The 16751-nt window shown below is 46.8% G+C and overlaps 1 protein-coding gene across 1 annotated transcript in view; it reads right to left on the bottom strand.

The window, feature by feature from the left end:
- The window catches only part of LOC140428586 (transcriptional repressor scratch 1-like), a 48643-nt gene extending 35314 nt beyond the window's left edge, over positions 1–13329 (bottom strand). The window contains exon 1 of the mRNA XM_072515228.1: positions 12985–13329. Within this exon, the coding sequence (XP_072371329.1) occupies positions 12985–13144 (160 nt within the window). The 5' untranslated portion in view covers positions 13145–13329. The remainder of the gene's footprint in view (positions 1–12984) is intronic.
- Between the last annotated feature and the right edge of the window lie 3422 nt (positions 13330–16751).

Below are 16751 nucleotides of genomic sequence, written 5' to 3'. Positions count from 1 at the left end.
AACGGGGCAGCGAGATCACGCCCATTGTCTCCACATCTACATTATCAAATCTTTTGATGACATTTTTGATCTCTATTAGGTGACTTTACCACTCCCTACTCTTTTTTTTCAGAGAAAAATACCCCAGCCTCTTCAACCTTTCTTGATAAGTATAACCTCTCTGATCGGCTATCACCTTTGTAAATCTTTCTTGCGCCTTTTCCTTTCAATAGAAGGGGACCAGAAGTGTTCTCAGAAATTTTCCTGTTGGTTATCCCATCCACGATTGATTCCCAACACCACTGACGCATAGTGAAATGAAATGAAATGAAATGAAAATCGCTTGTTGTCACGAGTAGGCTTCAATGAAGTTACTGTGAAAAGCCCCTAGTCGCCACATTCCGGCGCCTGTTCGGGGAGGCTGGTACGGGAATTGAACCGTGCTGCTGGCCTGCCTTGGTCTGCTTTAAAAGCCAGCGATTTAGCCCAGTGAGCTAAACCAGCCCCTAAACCAGTGGCAGCAGTTTGTACGACATACAAGGTGCATTGCAGCAAGGCTCGTCGGACCAGGCCTTTCAAAACTACAACCCCTGACACCTAGAAGGACAAGACCACCACCTGCAAATACACCTCCAAGCCACTGACATACTGACTTGGAAATATATCGCCGTGCCTTCACTGTCGCTGCCTCCCTAACAGCATTGTGGATGTACCTACACCACCTGGACTGCAGAGGTTTAAGAAGGCGGCTCACCACCAACTTCTCAAGGGCAATTACGGTTGGCCAATAAAAACCAGAGACACGCACATCCAATGAAAGAGTAGTATAGCGGTAATGTCACTGGACTAGTAATCTAGAGGCCCAGACTAATGCTCTGTGGACACGAGTTCAAATCCCACCACGGCAGCCTGCAGAATATAAATTCAATGAATAGAATCTCGAATTGAAAGCTAGTCACTGAATCACAGAATTGTTGCAGTGCAGAAGAAGGCCATTTGGCCCATTGAGTCTGCACTGGCTCTCCAAACAAGCGTCATGGCTTAGTGCACATTAGTGCACTTTGTACATTGTTTCAATTCAAGTAATTATCTAATGCCTTCTTGAATGTCTCGATTGAATCTGCTTCCACCACACTTCCAGGCCCCAACCATTCACTGTAAAAAGTATTTTCTCGCATCACATTTGCTTCTTTTGCAAATCACTTTAAATCTGTGCCCTCTCATTGTTGATCCTTTTAGGAGCAGGGCCAGTTTCTCCCCATCTACTCTGTCCAGTCCCCTCATGATTCAGAATCTCTTCATCAAATCTCCTCTTAGCCATCTCCTCTCCAAGGAGAACAGTCCCAACCTCTCCAATCTATCCTCCTAACTGAAGTTTCTCATCCCTGGAACCATTCTTGTAAACCTCTTCTGCACTTTCCCCGATGCATTCACATCCTTCCTATGGTGTGGTGCCCAGAACTGTGCACAATATTCCAGCTGAGGTCTCACTCGTGTCTTGTGTACGTTCAGTGATCTGAGTAATAGTGACCATGACAACTATCAGCAATTGTCAGAAAAACCAATCAGGTTCACTAATGTCTTTTCGGGAAGGAAATCTGCCGTCCTTACCTGGTCTGACCTACCTGTGACTCCAGGTCCAAAGCAATGTGGTTGAGTCTTAAATGCCCACTGAAATGGCCCAGCAAACCACTCAGTTCAAGGGCAATTAGGGATGAGCAACAAATGCTGGCCCAGCCAGTGATGGCCACACCTCATGAAAGAATAAATAAGAAAGAAAATGTTTCAAGAAGCCGTCTCCAAATGCTAATAGAGATGCTTCCAGTTGTTTTCACTGTGCAAAGCGATGTCGCTATTTTTAATAATTCTTTCAGAGTGTGGGCATTGCCTGACTAGGCCAGCGTTTCTGGAAATCCATCAGACTGGAAAGCAGCAAATATAATCCCTCTGTTCAAGAAGGGAAGGAGGCAGAAAACAGGAAACTATAGGCTAGTTAGCTTGACATCTGACACGGGGAAGGTGTTAGAATTGATCATTAAAGAGGCTATAGCTGGACACTTAGACAAGCTCAGGATAATCGGGAAGAGTCGGCATGGTTTTATAAAAGGGAAATCTTGTTTAACCAATTTATTAGAGTTCTTTGAAGGAGTAAAATCCGCTGGGGATAGAGGGGAACCTGTAGATGTACTGTACTTGGATTTTCAGAACGCATTTGATAAGGAGCCACATCAAACGTCAGTGCAAAAAATAGAAGCTCATGGTGTAGGGGGTAACATATCAGCATGGACTGAAGGTTGGCTAGCTGGGAAAGAAGACAGTATGCATAAATGGGCCTTTGTCTGATCGGCGGGAGTCTCACCGGGGTCTGTGCTGAGGCCTCAACATTTTACAATTTACATTGATTACTTAGATGAGGGGAGTGAAGACATGGAGCTAAATTTGCATATGACACAAAGATAGTAAGGAAAGCATACTGTGAAGGAAACTTATGGGCCGGGTTGGAGAATCCCCGGGGGGAGGCGCGAATCCCGCCCCACCACCCCGACACCAGCTGCCCTATTCTCCGGCGCCATTTTTCGGGAGCCAGCGGGATTCCTGCCACACCAGTCGGGGGCCGTTGACAGCAGTCCCCCCGGCGATTCTCCGGGCCCCAATGGGCCGAGCGGCCATCCAGTTTTGGCCAGTCCCACCGGCGTGAATTACTCACCTCATGCACGGCGGGACCTGGCAGGTAAGCGTGCGGGGGCGGTCCTGGGGGGGGCGTGGGGAGATCCGACCCCGGGGGGGCCCCCACTGTGGCCTCACCCGCGATCGGGGCCTACCGATCCTGCGGGCGGGCTGTTTCCATGGGGGCCTTCTTTCCTCGGCGTCGGGTCCCTGTAGGGCTCCGCCATATTGCCGGGGGCTGGCGCGGGGAAGAGAACCCCTGCATATGCGTGGAAATACGCCAGCCAGTCTGCGCATGCGCGGAAATATGCCGGCCGGTTTGCGCATGTGTGAAAATACGCCGGCCGGTCCACGCATGCGCGGATCTGAAAAATTGGAAAATTCCTCACTTTCAGGGGCTGTTGACGCCGGAGTGGTTGGCACCGGTTTTCCCGCCGGCGTGGGGACTTAGTCCCCAGAAGGGCGAATCCCGCCCATGGAGTTTGCAGATGGAGTATAATATGGGAAAGTGTGAAGTTGTTCACCTTGGCAGGAAGAATAAAAAAGCAAAGTATTACTTAATAGGAGAATGACAGCAGAATGAGGGATTTGGGTGTTCTCATGAGGTACAAAAGGTTAATATGCAGGTACAGCATGTAAATAATCAGGAAGACAAATGGAATGCTATTCTTTATTATGAGAGGATTTGAACATAAAAGTAAGAATGTTATGCTTCAGTTATACAGGGCATTGGTGAGACCATATCTCAAATACTGTGTGCTGGTTTGGTCGCCTCATTTAAGGGAGGATGTAAATGCATTAGAGGTGGTCCAGAGGAGGCTTACTGGAGTTACACCTGGAATTAATGGGTCCTTATGAGGATAGCTTGGACAGACTGGGCTTGTTTCTTCTAGAGTTTAGAAGAGTGAGGAGTGACTTGCTTGAAGTAGATAAGATCCTGAATGGTATTGTCAAGGTGGATGCTGAAAAGATGTTTCCTCTTGTGGGTGAGTCCAGACTGAGGGGGCACTGTTTTAAAATTAGGAGCCACCCTTAATGAAAATGGCTTATTGTCACAAGTAGGCTCCAAATGAAGTTACTGTGAAAAGCCCCTAGTTGCCACATTCCGGCGCCTGTTCGGGGAGGCTGGTACGGGAATTGAACCGTGCTGCTGGCCCGCCTTGGTCTGTTTTCAAAGCCAGCGATTTAGCTCTGTGCTAAAGCAGCCCCTTATAGAAATGAAGAGACTTTTTTTCTCACAGGCAGCTGTGCGACTTTGGAAATCACTATCTCGTAAGGCGGTGGAAGCGGGATCACTGAATATTTTTAAAATGGAGGTCGAGAGATTCTCGTTGGGTAAGGGAATCAAAGATTATTGGGGGGTTGATGGGAAATCTGGAGTTTGCGAGGTTTGCAAATTGAACAATGTGGGATGAAAGGATTGAGAAAGATTGCAGACGCACCCAGTGATTATTTCCATACAAGATAAGATAAACAGCCACGAGATGATGTAACTCGGGAAGCATCCTCCCCAAGTATTACCAATGCCTGGGGAGGTGGAATAACTTGCAAACCTTTCACTGAAAGATTACTGCAGCTACATCACATTCCAGTGTCGGTGCAACTCTCTTCCCCAGTGGAGGCAAGGTCACTGAATATTTCTGAGGCTGAGGTAGATAGATTCTTGACTGATCAGTGGGTCAAAGGACTCGAGTGTTAGGCAGGAAAGTGGAGTTGAGGTGTAAGTTTTTTTTTAAACTTCGCAATGGTCACAAGCAGGTGTCCTGGCTAATTTATTTGTCTTCATTAGTTCAAGGCACTGAGGCAAAAAGTACCGATTCTACTGCTGACCCAGGTGAGAAAACGATACATCGAACAGTTACTCAGTCGGACTGACTCTTGTAAACCATCACTCACTAAGACCATAACTGGAAGCAGTGATGCCCTGCAAAATATCTGATGAAATGAAAATCGCTTATTGTCACAAGTAGGCTTCAATGAAGTTACTGTGAAAAGCCCCTAGTCGCCACATTCCGGCGCCTGTTCGGGGAGGTTGGTACGGGGAATTGAACCGTGCTGCTGGCCTGCCTTGGTTGCTTTAAAAGTCAGCGATTTAGCTCAGTGTGCTAAACTGATGCCCTGTGTTGTTAAATTGGCCATTGCACAGAGGATGAAGAGCCGTAACAGGTCGACAAATCAGATGGAGCAGGAAAGCTAAGGGTGAATCGACCAGGAGGAACAGACGGAGGGATAAATGTTCAGCCAAAGATAGAGGTGAATCGCCCAGGGGTGAGTGGGAAATTCAGTCTGCCCTCAGATGACTCTTAACTCCTTCCTAATGGGAGGTCCTTTTACACTTATTTGAAGACCTGTCCAAACCAAAATGCTTCACCGCACTGGTGGGTTTTTCTACAATAGTATATTGGGTGAAATTATATTAAGGGACAGAAGTGTCCGTAACCAGAAAGCTGCTGCATCCATGGGATGCTGCCTGAAAGGGCTGTGGAATCAGATTCAATGTTAACTTTCAAAAGGAAATTGGATACATACTTCAAGGGGGTATGTTGATGGGCTATGGGCAAGAGCAGGAGGGGTGAGACTGGCTGGGAAGCTCCTTCAAAGAGCTGGCACAAGTACAATGGACTGAATGGCCTCCTGCTGTGGTGTAAGATTCAATGGAACACCGCAGTATCTGCACAGCCAGTTGTATGCAAGGAGAGGTGACCAGATGTAATCCAGAAAGAAATGGTCTGAATGAATGTCACTGATGCCCCACCCCGCTCCCATCCCTTCCTCCAGCTTATGAACTCTAGCACAGATCAAAAACAGCTGCCAGTGCCTCAATTAGATTCAGCTTCTTGCTTTGTGAAAACCCTTTTTCTTAAAGAGGTGTTTGTTTTCAAGTTATTTTGTGCCAAGTTACTGAGGCCTGTTCTCAATTGTCCTAGTTTCACGACTGAATACTCTGCAATTTAATTGGACTTCCTCACATTAGGTTAATAGGAAGTTAGGGATTACAGGGCACCCTGATATCATGAAAGGTGCTATATAAATGGAAGTCTCTCTTTATTTTTAATGAAATGTTTACCTCTAGCTTTCCTTGGTATTAATAAGTTTTAAAATTAAGCCCCACTTAAATTGGAAGTTCCTGGGAAAAGGCATTTCTTTTCAAATAAATTTGAAACACTCAACTGTGGAGCCAAGATCGAGAGTGAGTAAATGACCAGGACGGCACACATTGGGATGAGAAAGTGAAGTCAGTCAACAATAAGAAGTTAGCAACATAGAAAGGTCTTGGCATTACATCTAATTCTGGCATCCAGGGAGTCACAAGATACAATAATGATGAAGTTGTCGAGTCATCATGACAATTGCTCTCTATCGGTTAGTCTATCAGTGGGGAGAACCTTGGGAACCACTGGTTTAAGACACCCATTCTTCACAAGCACGTAACACTCATTGTTATTTATTAGTTCTTGGGATGTGAACAAGGCTGGTAAGGCCAGCGTGTATTGCCCACACTCAATTGCCCTTGAGCAGGTAATGGCAATGAGTCATGCAATTGAGAGACCGGGGGTCAGGCATAGGCCAGGCCAGGTAAGGACGGCCAATTTTCTTTCTGAAAAGGGATCAGTGAACCAGATAGGTTTCTAAACAAGGAAATTGCAGCATTATATTTATTGATAACAAGACATTCTGCTCCAGTGGTAGGATTTGAGCTCGTGCCTCCAGAGCATTAGTCCAGACTTATGGTCTGTTACTGCAGCAACATTGCCACAATGCTATGGCCCCTGTCATGGGGCCTGTCTCAAGTTACTTATCTTCTGCATTCCAACATGTTATTTTCTGACAGAAATCTTCCCGTTCGCAATTGAATGAATCAACATTGCCTTCTTCTCAGGGAAACTTTCCCAGGGCATGTCCACTCGCTCATTGAATGACAGTGAGGTGATGCCAAGCACTTGAATGTTTTTCAGTACAGGAGGAAGGAAGTGAGCTCAGTGAACTTTGATTTGTGGGGTGGTCAGAGTCAGGATGGACTGCCCACTCATAAGGCTGAAAGAGGACAGCATGGCCGCACAGTGGTTAGCACAGTTGCTTCGCAGCTCCAGGGTCCCAGGTTCGATTCCCGGCTTGGGTCACTGTCTGTGTGGAGTCTCCCCGTGTCTGCGTGGGTTTCCTCCGGGTGCTCCGGTTTCCTCCCACATTTCCTGAAAGACGTGCTGTTAAATGAATTGGACATTCTGAATTCTCCCTCCGTGTATCCAAACAGGTGAATGTGGCGACTAGGGGATTTTCACAGTAACTTCATTGCAGTGTTAATGTAAGCCTACTTGTCATTATAAAGATTATTATTAAGAGGAGAATTTTTCAGCAGTCTCATATCACACAGCCGGAGAAAAAAAGGAAACAATCTTCTAGTGTCAAAGACAACAGTCAAGTGCAGTGAGAGTAAATTAATTAAACATTGATTATTTGTTAATGCTGCTTCATAGCAAAATGACCAATAAATCACGAGAACACCACATGTCGGGTATGGGTGACAACCATGACAGTATGTGTCTGGACACTGTTAACTGAATGCAGTTTACATTTGCTATAATGTGGATGTAAATGCGTTAATGCTGCACCTTGTTGAGTGTGAGAACAGTGCCAGAATACTTAGTGTATAAGACTTGACTTGGCCTAATTTCTAACTTCACAAGAATGCAGCTCCTAACACCAGATCTTATGATAATCCAGTTCAAATCCAGCCAAGTTTCATAGATTTCATAGAATCCCTACAGTGCAAAACGAGACCACTGAGCCCATCAAGTCCTCAACAACCCTCAGAAGAAGCACCCTACCTAGGCCCCCACTCTAGACCCCCAACCCCACCTAACCTTTGGACACTAAGGGGCAATTTATCATGGCCAATCCACCTGACCTGCACATCTTTGGACCGTGGGAGGAAACCAGAGTTAAGAAAATAGCTAGCAGGGAGTTACTCGGGGATAACCAAATTGAGCAGAAATGACTAGAATGAAGCGGGTCAGTTTGTGCTATCTCCTGAGCCTTGAATCATAATGCTCACTGTCACATACCTGTTTTCATATTATAAGTCTTCTAGTTCATTTGAAGTAATACCCCCTATTCTGTCTTGCCATTAGGAAGCAGAACATGTTGAGCATACTAGAGGCTAATTGAAATAGGGTAACACTGAATGAAGGAAAGAACTTTCTTTTAGAAAGCTGTCTTTGTAATTTCAATACATCCGCAAAGCAGTTCACAGCGGTGAAGTATTTTTGAAGTGTGGTTACTATTGTAAGGTGGAAACCAGGAGAGCTAATGTGTACACAACAAACAGCAATGTGGTAACGACCAGTTAATTATGGGTTTTTCTTGTGATGTTGGGTAAGGGATAAGTATCGACCAGGACACCAGGGTTAACCGTTATTCTGAATAGTGTGATAGGATATTTTATCCATCGGAAGAGGCGTTGCTTTGACTTCTTATCCAAAAAAAACAGGATTATGATGGTTCGGAGGTTATCGGGGGTAGACGGGAGTGTGGGGTTGAAGTTATAATCAGATCAGCCATGATCTTACTGAATGGCAGAGCAGGCTCGAAGGGCCGAGTGGCCTCCTCCTGCTCCTATTATATAGTATGTGGGCTCCTATAAAGCAGCAATGTGGAAATATTAACTACTTTTTTATAAATTTAGGGTACCCAATTTTTTTTTTCCCCAATTAAGGGGCAATTTCCCGTGGCCAATCCACCGAACCTGCACATCTTTGGGTTGTGAGGGTGAAACCCACGCAGATATGGGGAGAATGTGCAAATTCCGCACGGACTGTGACCCAGGGGCTGGATTCGAACGTAGGTCCTCACGCCGCAGTCCCAGTGCCAACCACTGCGCCACATGCCGCCCATTGGAAATATCAACTTTTACCCACACAATGCTTTTAATAGAGTGAACATTCCCAAGTCATTCTTCAAAAAGTGGATTGACGTTTGTGGGCAGCACGATGGCACAGTGGTTAACTTTGCAGCCTCACAGCACCAGGGACCCAGGTTTGATTCTGACCTTGTGTTCACTGTCTGTGTGGAGTTTGCACTTTCTCCCCATGTCTGCGTGGATTTCCTCCGGGTGCTCCGGTTTCCTTCCACGGTCCAAGATGTGCAGGGTAGGTGGATTGGCCATTCTAAATTGTCCCTTCGTGTCCAAAGGACGGGTGGGGTTACAGGGATAAGGTGGGAGATTGAGCCTTGATAGGATGGTCTTTCGAAGGGTCGGTGCAGACTCGATGGGCCAAATGGCCGCCTGCTGCACTGTAGCGAGACTATGATTCTATGAATATTAGGCATGAATTTGGAAAACGGGTAGGAAGAGCTGATCCAAGTCCCATTTGAAACTGTACATTTTGTGGAATTTGTTTTTTAAAATCATTACTCACGCTGGTGTTGTGTAATAACAGCTGTGCCCCGAAGATACAGCTCACAATGATTTATTTTAGACCATACGTTGTTTCAGTAGAATTGTGTCATCGTTACAGTGTGACAGGGTATGCATGATGAGAAAGTGGTGACAGGAGGTTAGTGTGATGCTTATAGTAACTGAGTGGCCTTTAAGGTAGAAACTAGATGATATCACATAGTAATCGTGGGGGAGGGGTGCATATAATTGCGACCTTGTAAACAAGGTGAGTCTGTTTTATATCCTTCAAATTTCTCTTTCTCTTCACTTCAAGGCTTATGGCCTGTCGATTCCCTATCACACAAGATCAAATGTACCCACGTGCAGTGAAACCAGGGGGTTGAGGGGTTGAATTCTTCATACGGTATATAATGCAGTAAATACCACATATAGTCATTGTTGAATAAACTCTACCTCATACACTGTATTCAGTATATTACTGACCACACTATATATTCAATGTTAACAAGTGTTCCAAAGCATTTTACATCCTATATACAGTGAGGGCCATTATCGCTGTTCATGATTGACCATCATGATGGCACAGTGGCACAATGGTTTGCACTGCTGCCTCACAGCACCAGGGACCCGGGTTCAATTCCGCCCTTGGCTGACTGTCTGTGTGGAGTTTGCACTTTCTCCCCGTGTCTGCCTGGGTTACCTCCCGGTGCTCTGGTGCAAAGATGTCCACAGACCAAAGACGTGCAGGTTAGGTGGGGTCATGGGAGTAGGGGGGGGGGCGGGGGGGGGGGGGGAGTGGGCCTAGGTAAGGTACTCTTTTGGAGGGTGGGTGCAGAATCGATGGGCTGAATGGCCCCCTCTACACTGTAAGGATTCTGGTTCTATTCCATAAACATCCCTGACAGCACATCCTGGTTTTCTGATATGTGCTGACCCATTGACCGGATTTTCCCGCTGTGTAAATAATACAGGACTCCCTTTCCCCTAACTGTGAGGAAGGACTTATCATTGCTGTACAATCCGAAAGCAGCAAATCCCTTCAAAGGAATTCACCTCTTCCATAGGTACTTCATTAGGAAAGCACATGGAATTATGAATATGGGGTGTGTAGGCCAGACAAGATTGGTATAAATCAAATAATAACCTGGTAGATCGAAGCAACACATTGTAGATTATTTAAGAGGGGCAAGCAGGGGGCATTGCAGATGGTGCATGAGGGAGGGGGAAGGGAGGCTTTAATACTGTTCTGACTGTAGGTTTAACGAAAACCCAGGCGCGTAGTGGCTTTCCTGGACTATCATTCAGCCAGAAGCCTGGACCAATGGTACGGTGACGAGATTTCAACTCCCACCTTCACAGCTAGGAATCCGAATGCAAAGAATAAAACATCTGGAATTTAAAAAGCGAGGAGCAGTAATTGCGAAACGGTCGAACTGACTGGAAAAACTGGCAGCTTAATTGTGGGGGATCCTCGCTTGGCCAGTCCAAATGTAGGTAGAACATCATCTTGAATAATAGGAGAAGTCAGACAGCGAAATAAAAAAGCACACACACCACAACGGGAATGGGGAACATTAGCTCAAACTGTAAAATACTGCACTCAGCCCGCTGCTCAAAACAAACTTTATATTGAAGAAGGCAAACCGACATCCTCCCCCTCTGTAATTATATATTATTATCGAACGCTGCTATGTATAGTCTACACTTCTGTCACTATTCTTCGTTTCCCCTGGGCTCGAGGTTGCCTCAAGCAGGCTACAAAGGTTGGTTTTGGGGGTTTCCTTTTTCAAATCAGCAGGAATGGATTAGAAATTGAAAGGCGAGTGTTTTATTTTGCTTCGCTTGCCCCCCCCCCTCTTTGTTCTCTGTGGAGGCACTGATTTATATTCCCTGGGACACGGTTCCCTGGGTGCAGAGAACCCTCCGCTACACCACGGGAAGCTGATTACGACGAGGAGTGGGTTCAAAGCGAATGGTCAGCAAGCTCCCTGCCCAATTTCCTGTTCCCCTGACTTCACTGATACGAAACACAGTCAGAGACCGTTTGCATCAATTGCCCGAGAACCAGTTTCACCCCCATGTCACATCACAGCTCAGCTCAATGGATCCCTCGCCCAGCTCCTGTGCACACACACACATTCTCAATCAGGGGGGGGGGGGGGGTCACTGGCCAGTGACCAGCAGCAGGTACCCCCTGACGCTTATTTTTCCACCTCCATTAGCAGGGATGCACGGTAGCCAACTGTTGCAGCTCTAGCGTTGTGTCCAGCAGAGATTAGCCAGCTCAGCACGTTGGACTTTCAGTAACTCGTGCACCTACTTGTCTCAGTGTCAGAGTCGGAACTTGCATTGTTCAGCATCCCAAGGCACTCCATCAGAGCAATTATCAAGCGAAATTTGACACTGAGTCACAAAGGGAGATATCAGGGCCAAGTTGGTCAAAGCTGTACGTTTTAAGCAGCATCCTAAAAGAGGGCAGCACGATTGCTAGCTTTGCCTGAGAGCTGTAAGCAATCCGTTCGACAGCTGCCATTCAAGGCTCCCACTAACTCCAATATCTTGCTGCCTAGAGTAACAGGATGTTATATATGGTTTCTTCAAGCAGTGAATCTCAGCGAGACTATCCAAGGGAAGCAAGCTGTCAGACAAGATCGCATTGCTTCCCTGGGGAATGGGAGGGGGAGGGGAGGGGGATTGAAGTGGGAGGGGGGGGGGAGGAGGAAAAAGTCAGACAAAGATATGGCAAATGCACACCAAACTTGGAGGACGTCCTTCAGCCGGTGATACTTGCCGGGTTCCGGGATTAGATGTTGTCCAGTCGCACTGGTTGAGGAATGGAGCCGACCTGGAGAGGGTGGGGGGGGGGGGGGGGGGGGGACCGAGGGGTACGGGAGAAAATCTTGCGAAAGAAATGAAAATAATAACTAAATACAGGGAAAGGACTATTTGAACTGTTTAAACCAGGAGCTTATTCTCAAAATCAGGTCCATGGGTTGGGCGAGTTCCAACCCATGTCACAGGCACAATGATATGATCCCGGCGTTTGAAAGTAGCTTGCCTGTCAGAATGTGCTTACATAATAGGTTCCATTCAGAAAACCAGGAACGGACGGAAGATTGAGCTGTCTGTACATTTCAAATATCACACTGAAAAATTATTGTTCATGTCTAGAGATATTGGCAAGTTCGAAATTCATACATTGCACAGTATAAGACGATAGATAGATAGATAGATAATCATTTTTGGATTGTAACTTCAGCATTATCTGCATCACAAGATATACCTTCCTTTTTAAGGATGTTCATAACAATGTCAAGAGTCAGCAAAAACTCGATGCTCCCTTTGATCGCGATAACTCCAGCTAAATTTAAAGAAAACATTGCCCTTTGACTAACTGGCGCAACGAGGTAACATTTTGTATGGGTCATTGTCGAAAATCTCACACTGGCAGATCAACAAGTTTTTTTTATTTCCCGAGCAACTGATAATCTCAATAAAACTCGGCCCTTCCCCCCCCCCCCCCCCCCCCCCCCCTCCACAACCTTACCCCGTGACTGCAAAAACACACACACACAAAATTAATCCAACACGGTGACCTCCCCTCTCCCTTCTCCTCCACCTTAGCGATTCCTGCCTCCAGAAGTTTCGCTGCAACAGATTTTTCTGCTTTGGACGAGGGAGGATTATTCTGTCTGCGAGCAGCGATCTCTACAGGCGGAGAGATCGGCATTATGTAAGGTGCGGAGAGTGGTACAGCGGGAGCAGAGTGGTGCACACGAGGTGCATAAAGAGAATCTGCCCCCTCTCCAAACCCCTCCACATACACACACACACAAAGCGTCAGCTCAAGCAAAATCAGGACGCGTAATTTTTTCCCTCTACACATTTAGGGTAGGTTATTTGACATATATTACAGATATTAAACCGATCTGTTAACTCACCGTTCTCACTGACCCGGAGCCCTACGCTTCCCACTGTGTCTGTGACAGACCTGGTTATTGCGTACGAGTTATCAAGGTGTTGTTCAGAAGCTGACAGTGCAGCAGAGGAAGAGTGGAAACAATCCAATTTCACCTTCTTAACGAGAAACGATCGAGGCATGGTTTGTTTGTTTTTTTAAAACGAAGCAAAACAAAAACAAAATGATATATACAAAAAAAAAACCCCACAGTGTTATTCCTGTATCTTTTTATTGTTCTGAATTTTCAGCACCGGGACAGCTCCAGAATGGTGTTGCTACAGCCTGTGTGAAGGGGAGGAGGGAAGGGAGGGAGGAGGGAAGGGGAGGAGGGATTGGCAAGAGAGAAGCTGAGGTCAGCAAGCAAACAGCATTTATATGGAGCGCAGCCTCTGAGATCAGGTGGTACGTGGAAATGGAGCTGCTTAACTTTAATCCATCAAATGTCTCTGGAGACGCACATCAAATTACAGCTGAACAGTCTGTGCGTACGCGGGCAACACACAATACAAGTGCGCCCGAGAAAAAATAGTCCTTGCGAGGAGCACATAACACACAAGAGCTGCTGGGAAAATCCCATGTCCCAAAATTGGGAAATGTACATCGCCAATGCCTTGCCCCCCCCCCCCCCCCCCCGCCCCCCCGCCACCTCCTCCCGCGTGTGGGATAAACAGTGCTCCCTCGGAGATGATGAACCTGCCCTTTTAATCTTTCAAAGGCTAATATTTGAAGATAGGACTCGGGTTCCATCAATAATGTTGGAAATTGGCAGATAAGAGCATTAAAAAATATCGCAGGTAAAGAAATCTCAATGTGCATTTTGAAAGCAGAAAGCCTAATTAATAATCACAATTAATTATTAATGTGTTGTCTGATATGGTAACAACAAAGCCCCCCTCAGGATTTTAAACTGTCCTGCAGGATCATATTAGACGATGAAATATACAGAGGGGATATCCGGATTGGTACGGTTCAGTAAATACCCATTTAGAGCTCGCTGGCTCTGAGTATTTAAAACAAGAATCATGGGCATCTTCCGGAGGAAGGTCCCAGATTTGGTCCCGTGTCTTTTTTTCTGTCCGAAGTTAGATTTGAACTGGGACAGCTGGGGTTCTGACAACTGCTCCCAGCGCCTGGAGGTCAAGTAAGAGAGGGGGGGGGCGGAATTAGCTGCTGTCCCCCTCTTCTGACTGCTATACATTGACCCCCTGCTGAAAGTCTGGGTCAATGGATGTTTGATGAGGATAGGTTTGGGGTCAGCTATGACGTCCTCTGCAAGTCACACAGCCTGCCAGCGTTCATTGTGCAGGCTGAGACATCAATGAATAATCGCCTCCTGGGTTAGCTAGGAGAGAATGCCAAAGCGCCTATAGTCCTGCACTCCAGTGAGGGAATCGAACCTTTCCCCAGAGCGGAAAACAAAAGGAAATGGAAACCACCCCCAGCAGATCCTATTAGGTCATACACGATTCACTGGTTTAAAAGATCACTTGTCTCGCTGTCCATATAATGACACTCCAAACAATTAGTCTGGAATCTGTATCAATAGGACCACCTGTTTACAAAGGCCACCCCTGGTCGCTCCCAGTGGGGTTTGAAGGGGACATCAGCCGTCCAAGGTTGTGACTTGGTTATCTTGACCCCCCCCCCCCTCCCCCACACACACACACACACACACAATTGGGGGGTGGGTGCGAGGAGGTGAATTTTCACCCTGCCTCTTTATTCAGCCGCATTCAAAGTGTTCCTGGGCACGAAGCTGCGGGACACGCTATGCAGAGAGGGGCTGACAATAGGTTACACGAAAACTGCTTGTAAAGTAGGGATGCAATTGAATCTACAGACAGACACTGAGCAACAGATAGCAGTAGGATTGGCGGATAGCAGTAGGATTGGTTATGTGCTGTGCCCGTGTTTCAGGCCGGAACAACAAGACACAGACATAGGCATAGAATTTACAGTGCAGAAGAAAGCCATTCGGCCCATCGAGTTTGCACGGCCCTTGGAAAGAGCACCCCACTTAAGCCCATACCTGCAGCCCATCACCCAGCACCCCCAACCAACCCCTTTGGACACTAAGGGGCAATTTGCATGGCCAATCCCCCTAACCTGCACATCTTTGGACTGTGGGTGGAAACTCGGAGCACACGGGAGGAAACCCACGCAGACATGGGGAGAACGTGCAGACTCCGCACAGAAAATGGTGACGGGCATAAGGAAAAGGATTTTTACCAGTGATTCACAGAAATTCAAGAGAAATTCACAGGGAAAAGGTGGAGGAGTGGGATTAGGTTGGTTGCTCTACCAGAGAGCTGGCACAGCCATGATGGATTAACTGGTTTCCCCCTGTGCTGTAACCATTCTATGATTCTATATATTGTGAGCCAGGCTGACTAATTTAGCAGTAGGTTGGCTTACACAGACACTGATCTCACTCTCTGCCATGGGTACACTTTTTCAGAATCTAGGATGGATAGCTAGAATGTGCATTAATGTCCTTTAAATATGTAACTTAGGGGCCTAACACCTGATAAGGGAGTTCTTTGAGAAATGAATACCTTATCAGTGACTCAAGATCAGTGACCCAACCGCAGCATCATCATCAAACCAGCAGACAAAGGAGGGGCCACCGTCATACTGAACAGAACGGACTACTGCAAAGAAGTATACCGACAACTCAACAACCAGGAACACTACAGACAGTTACCCGCAGATCCGACCAAGGAACACATCCGCCAACTCAACAGACTGATAAAGACCTTGGATCCAGATCTTCAGAGCTCTCATCCCACGTACTCCCTGCATTGGATATCTCTACTGCCTCCCGAAAATACACAAGGCCAACACACCAGGCCGTCCTATCATTTCAGGCAATCAGAACCTCTCTGGCTACATCGAGGGCATCTTGAAACCCATCATACAAGGTACACCCACTTCTGTCGCGACACGACGGACTTCCTACAGAAACTCAGCACCCATGGACCAGTTGAAGCAGGAACATTCCGCATCACAATGGACATCTCGGCACTCTACACCAGCATCCCTCATGACGAAGGCATTGCTGCAACAGCCTCAGTACTCAACACTGACAACTGCCAATCTCCAGACGCAATTCTGCAACTCATCCGCTTCATTCTGGATCACAACGTCTTCACCTTCAACAACAAGTTCTTCATCCAGATGCATGGAACAGCCATGGGGACCAAATTCGCACCCCAATACGCCAACTTCTTCATGCACAAGTTTGAACAAGACCTACTCACCGCACAGGACCTTCAACCGACGTTATACACCAGATACATCGATTACATTTTTTTCCTTTGGACCCATGGCGAAGAATCACTGAAACGACTACACGATGACATCAACAAGTTCCATCCAACCATCAGACTCACCATGGACTACTCTCCAAAATCAGTTGCATTCTTGGACACACTGGTCTCCATCAAGGATGGTCATCTCAGCACTTCACTTTACCGCAAACCCACAGATAACCTCACGATGCTCCACTTCTCCAGCTTCCACCCTAAACACATTAAAGAAGCCATCCCCTATGGACAAGCTCTCCGTATACACAGGATCTGCTCAGACGAGGAGGAGCGTAACAGACATCTACAGACGTTGAAAGATGCCCTCGTACGAACGGGATATGGCGCTCGACTCATCGATCGACAGTTCCAACGCGCCACAGCAAAAAACCGCACCGACCTCCTCAGAAGACAAACATGGAACACAACCGACAGAATACCC

Source organism: Scyliorhinus torazame, chromosome 8 (genome assembly GCF_047496885.1).
Source record: "Scyliorhinus torazame isolate Kashiwa2021f chromosome 8, sScyTor2.1, whole genome shotgun sequence".
NCBI classification, from domain to species: Eukaryota; Metazoa; Chordata; class Chondrichthyes; order Carcharhiniformes; family Scyliorhinidae; genus Scyliorhinus; species Scyliorhinus torazame.
This window is presented reverse-complemented; position numbering and strand designations above follow the sequence as displayed.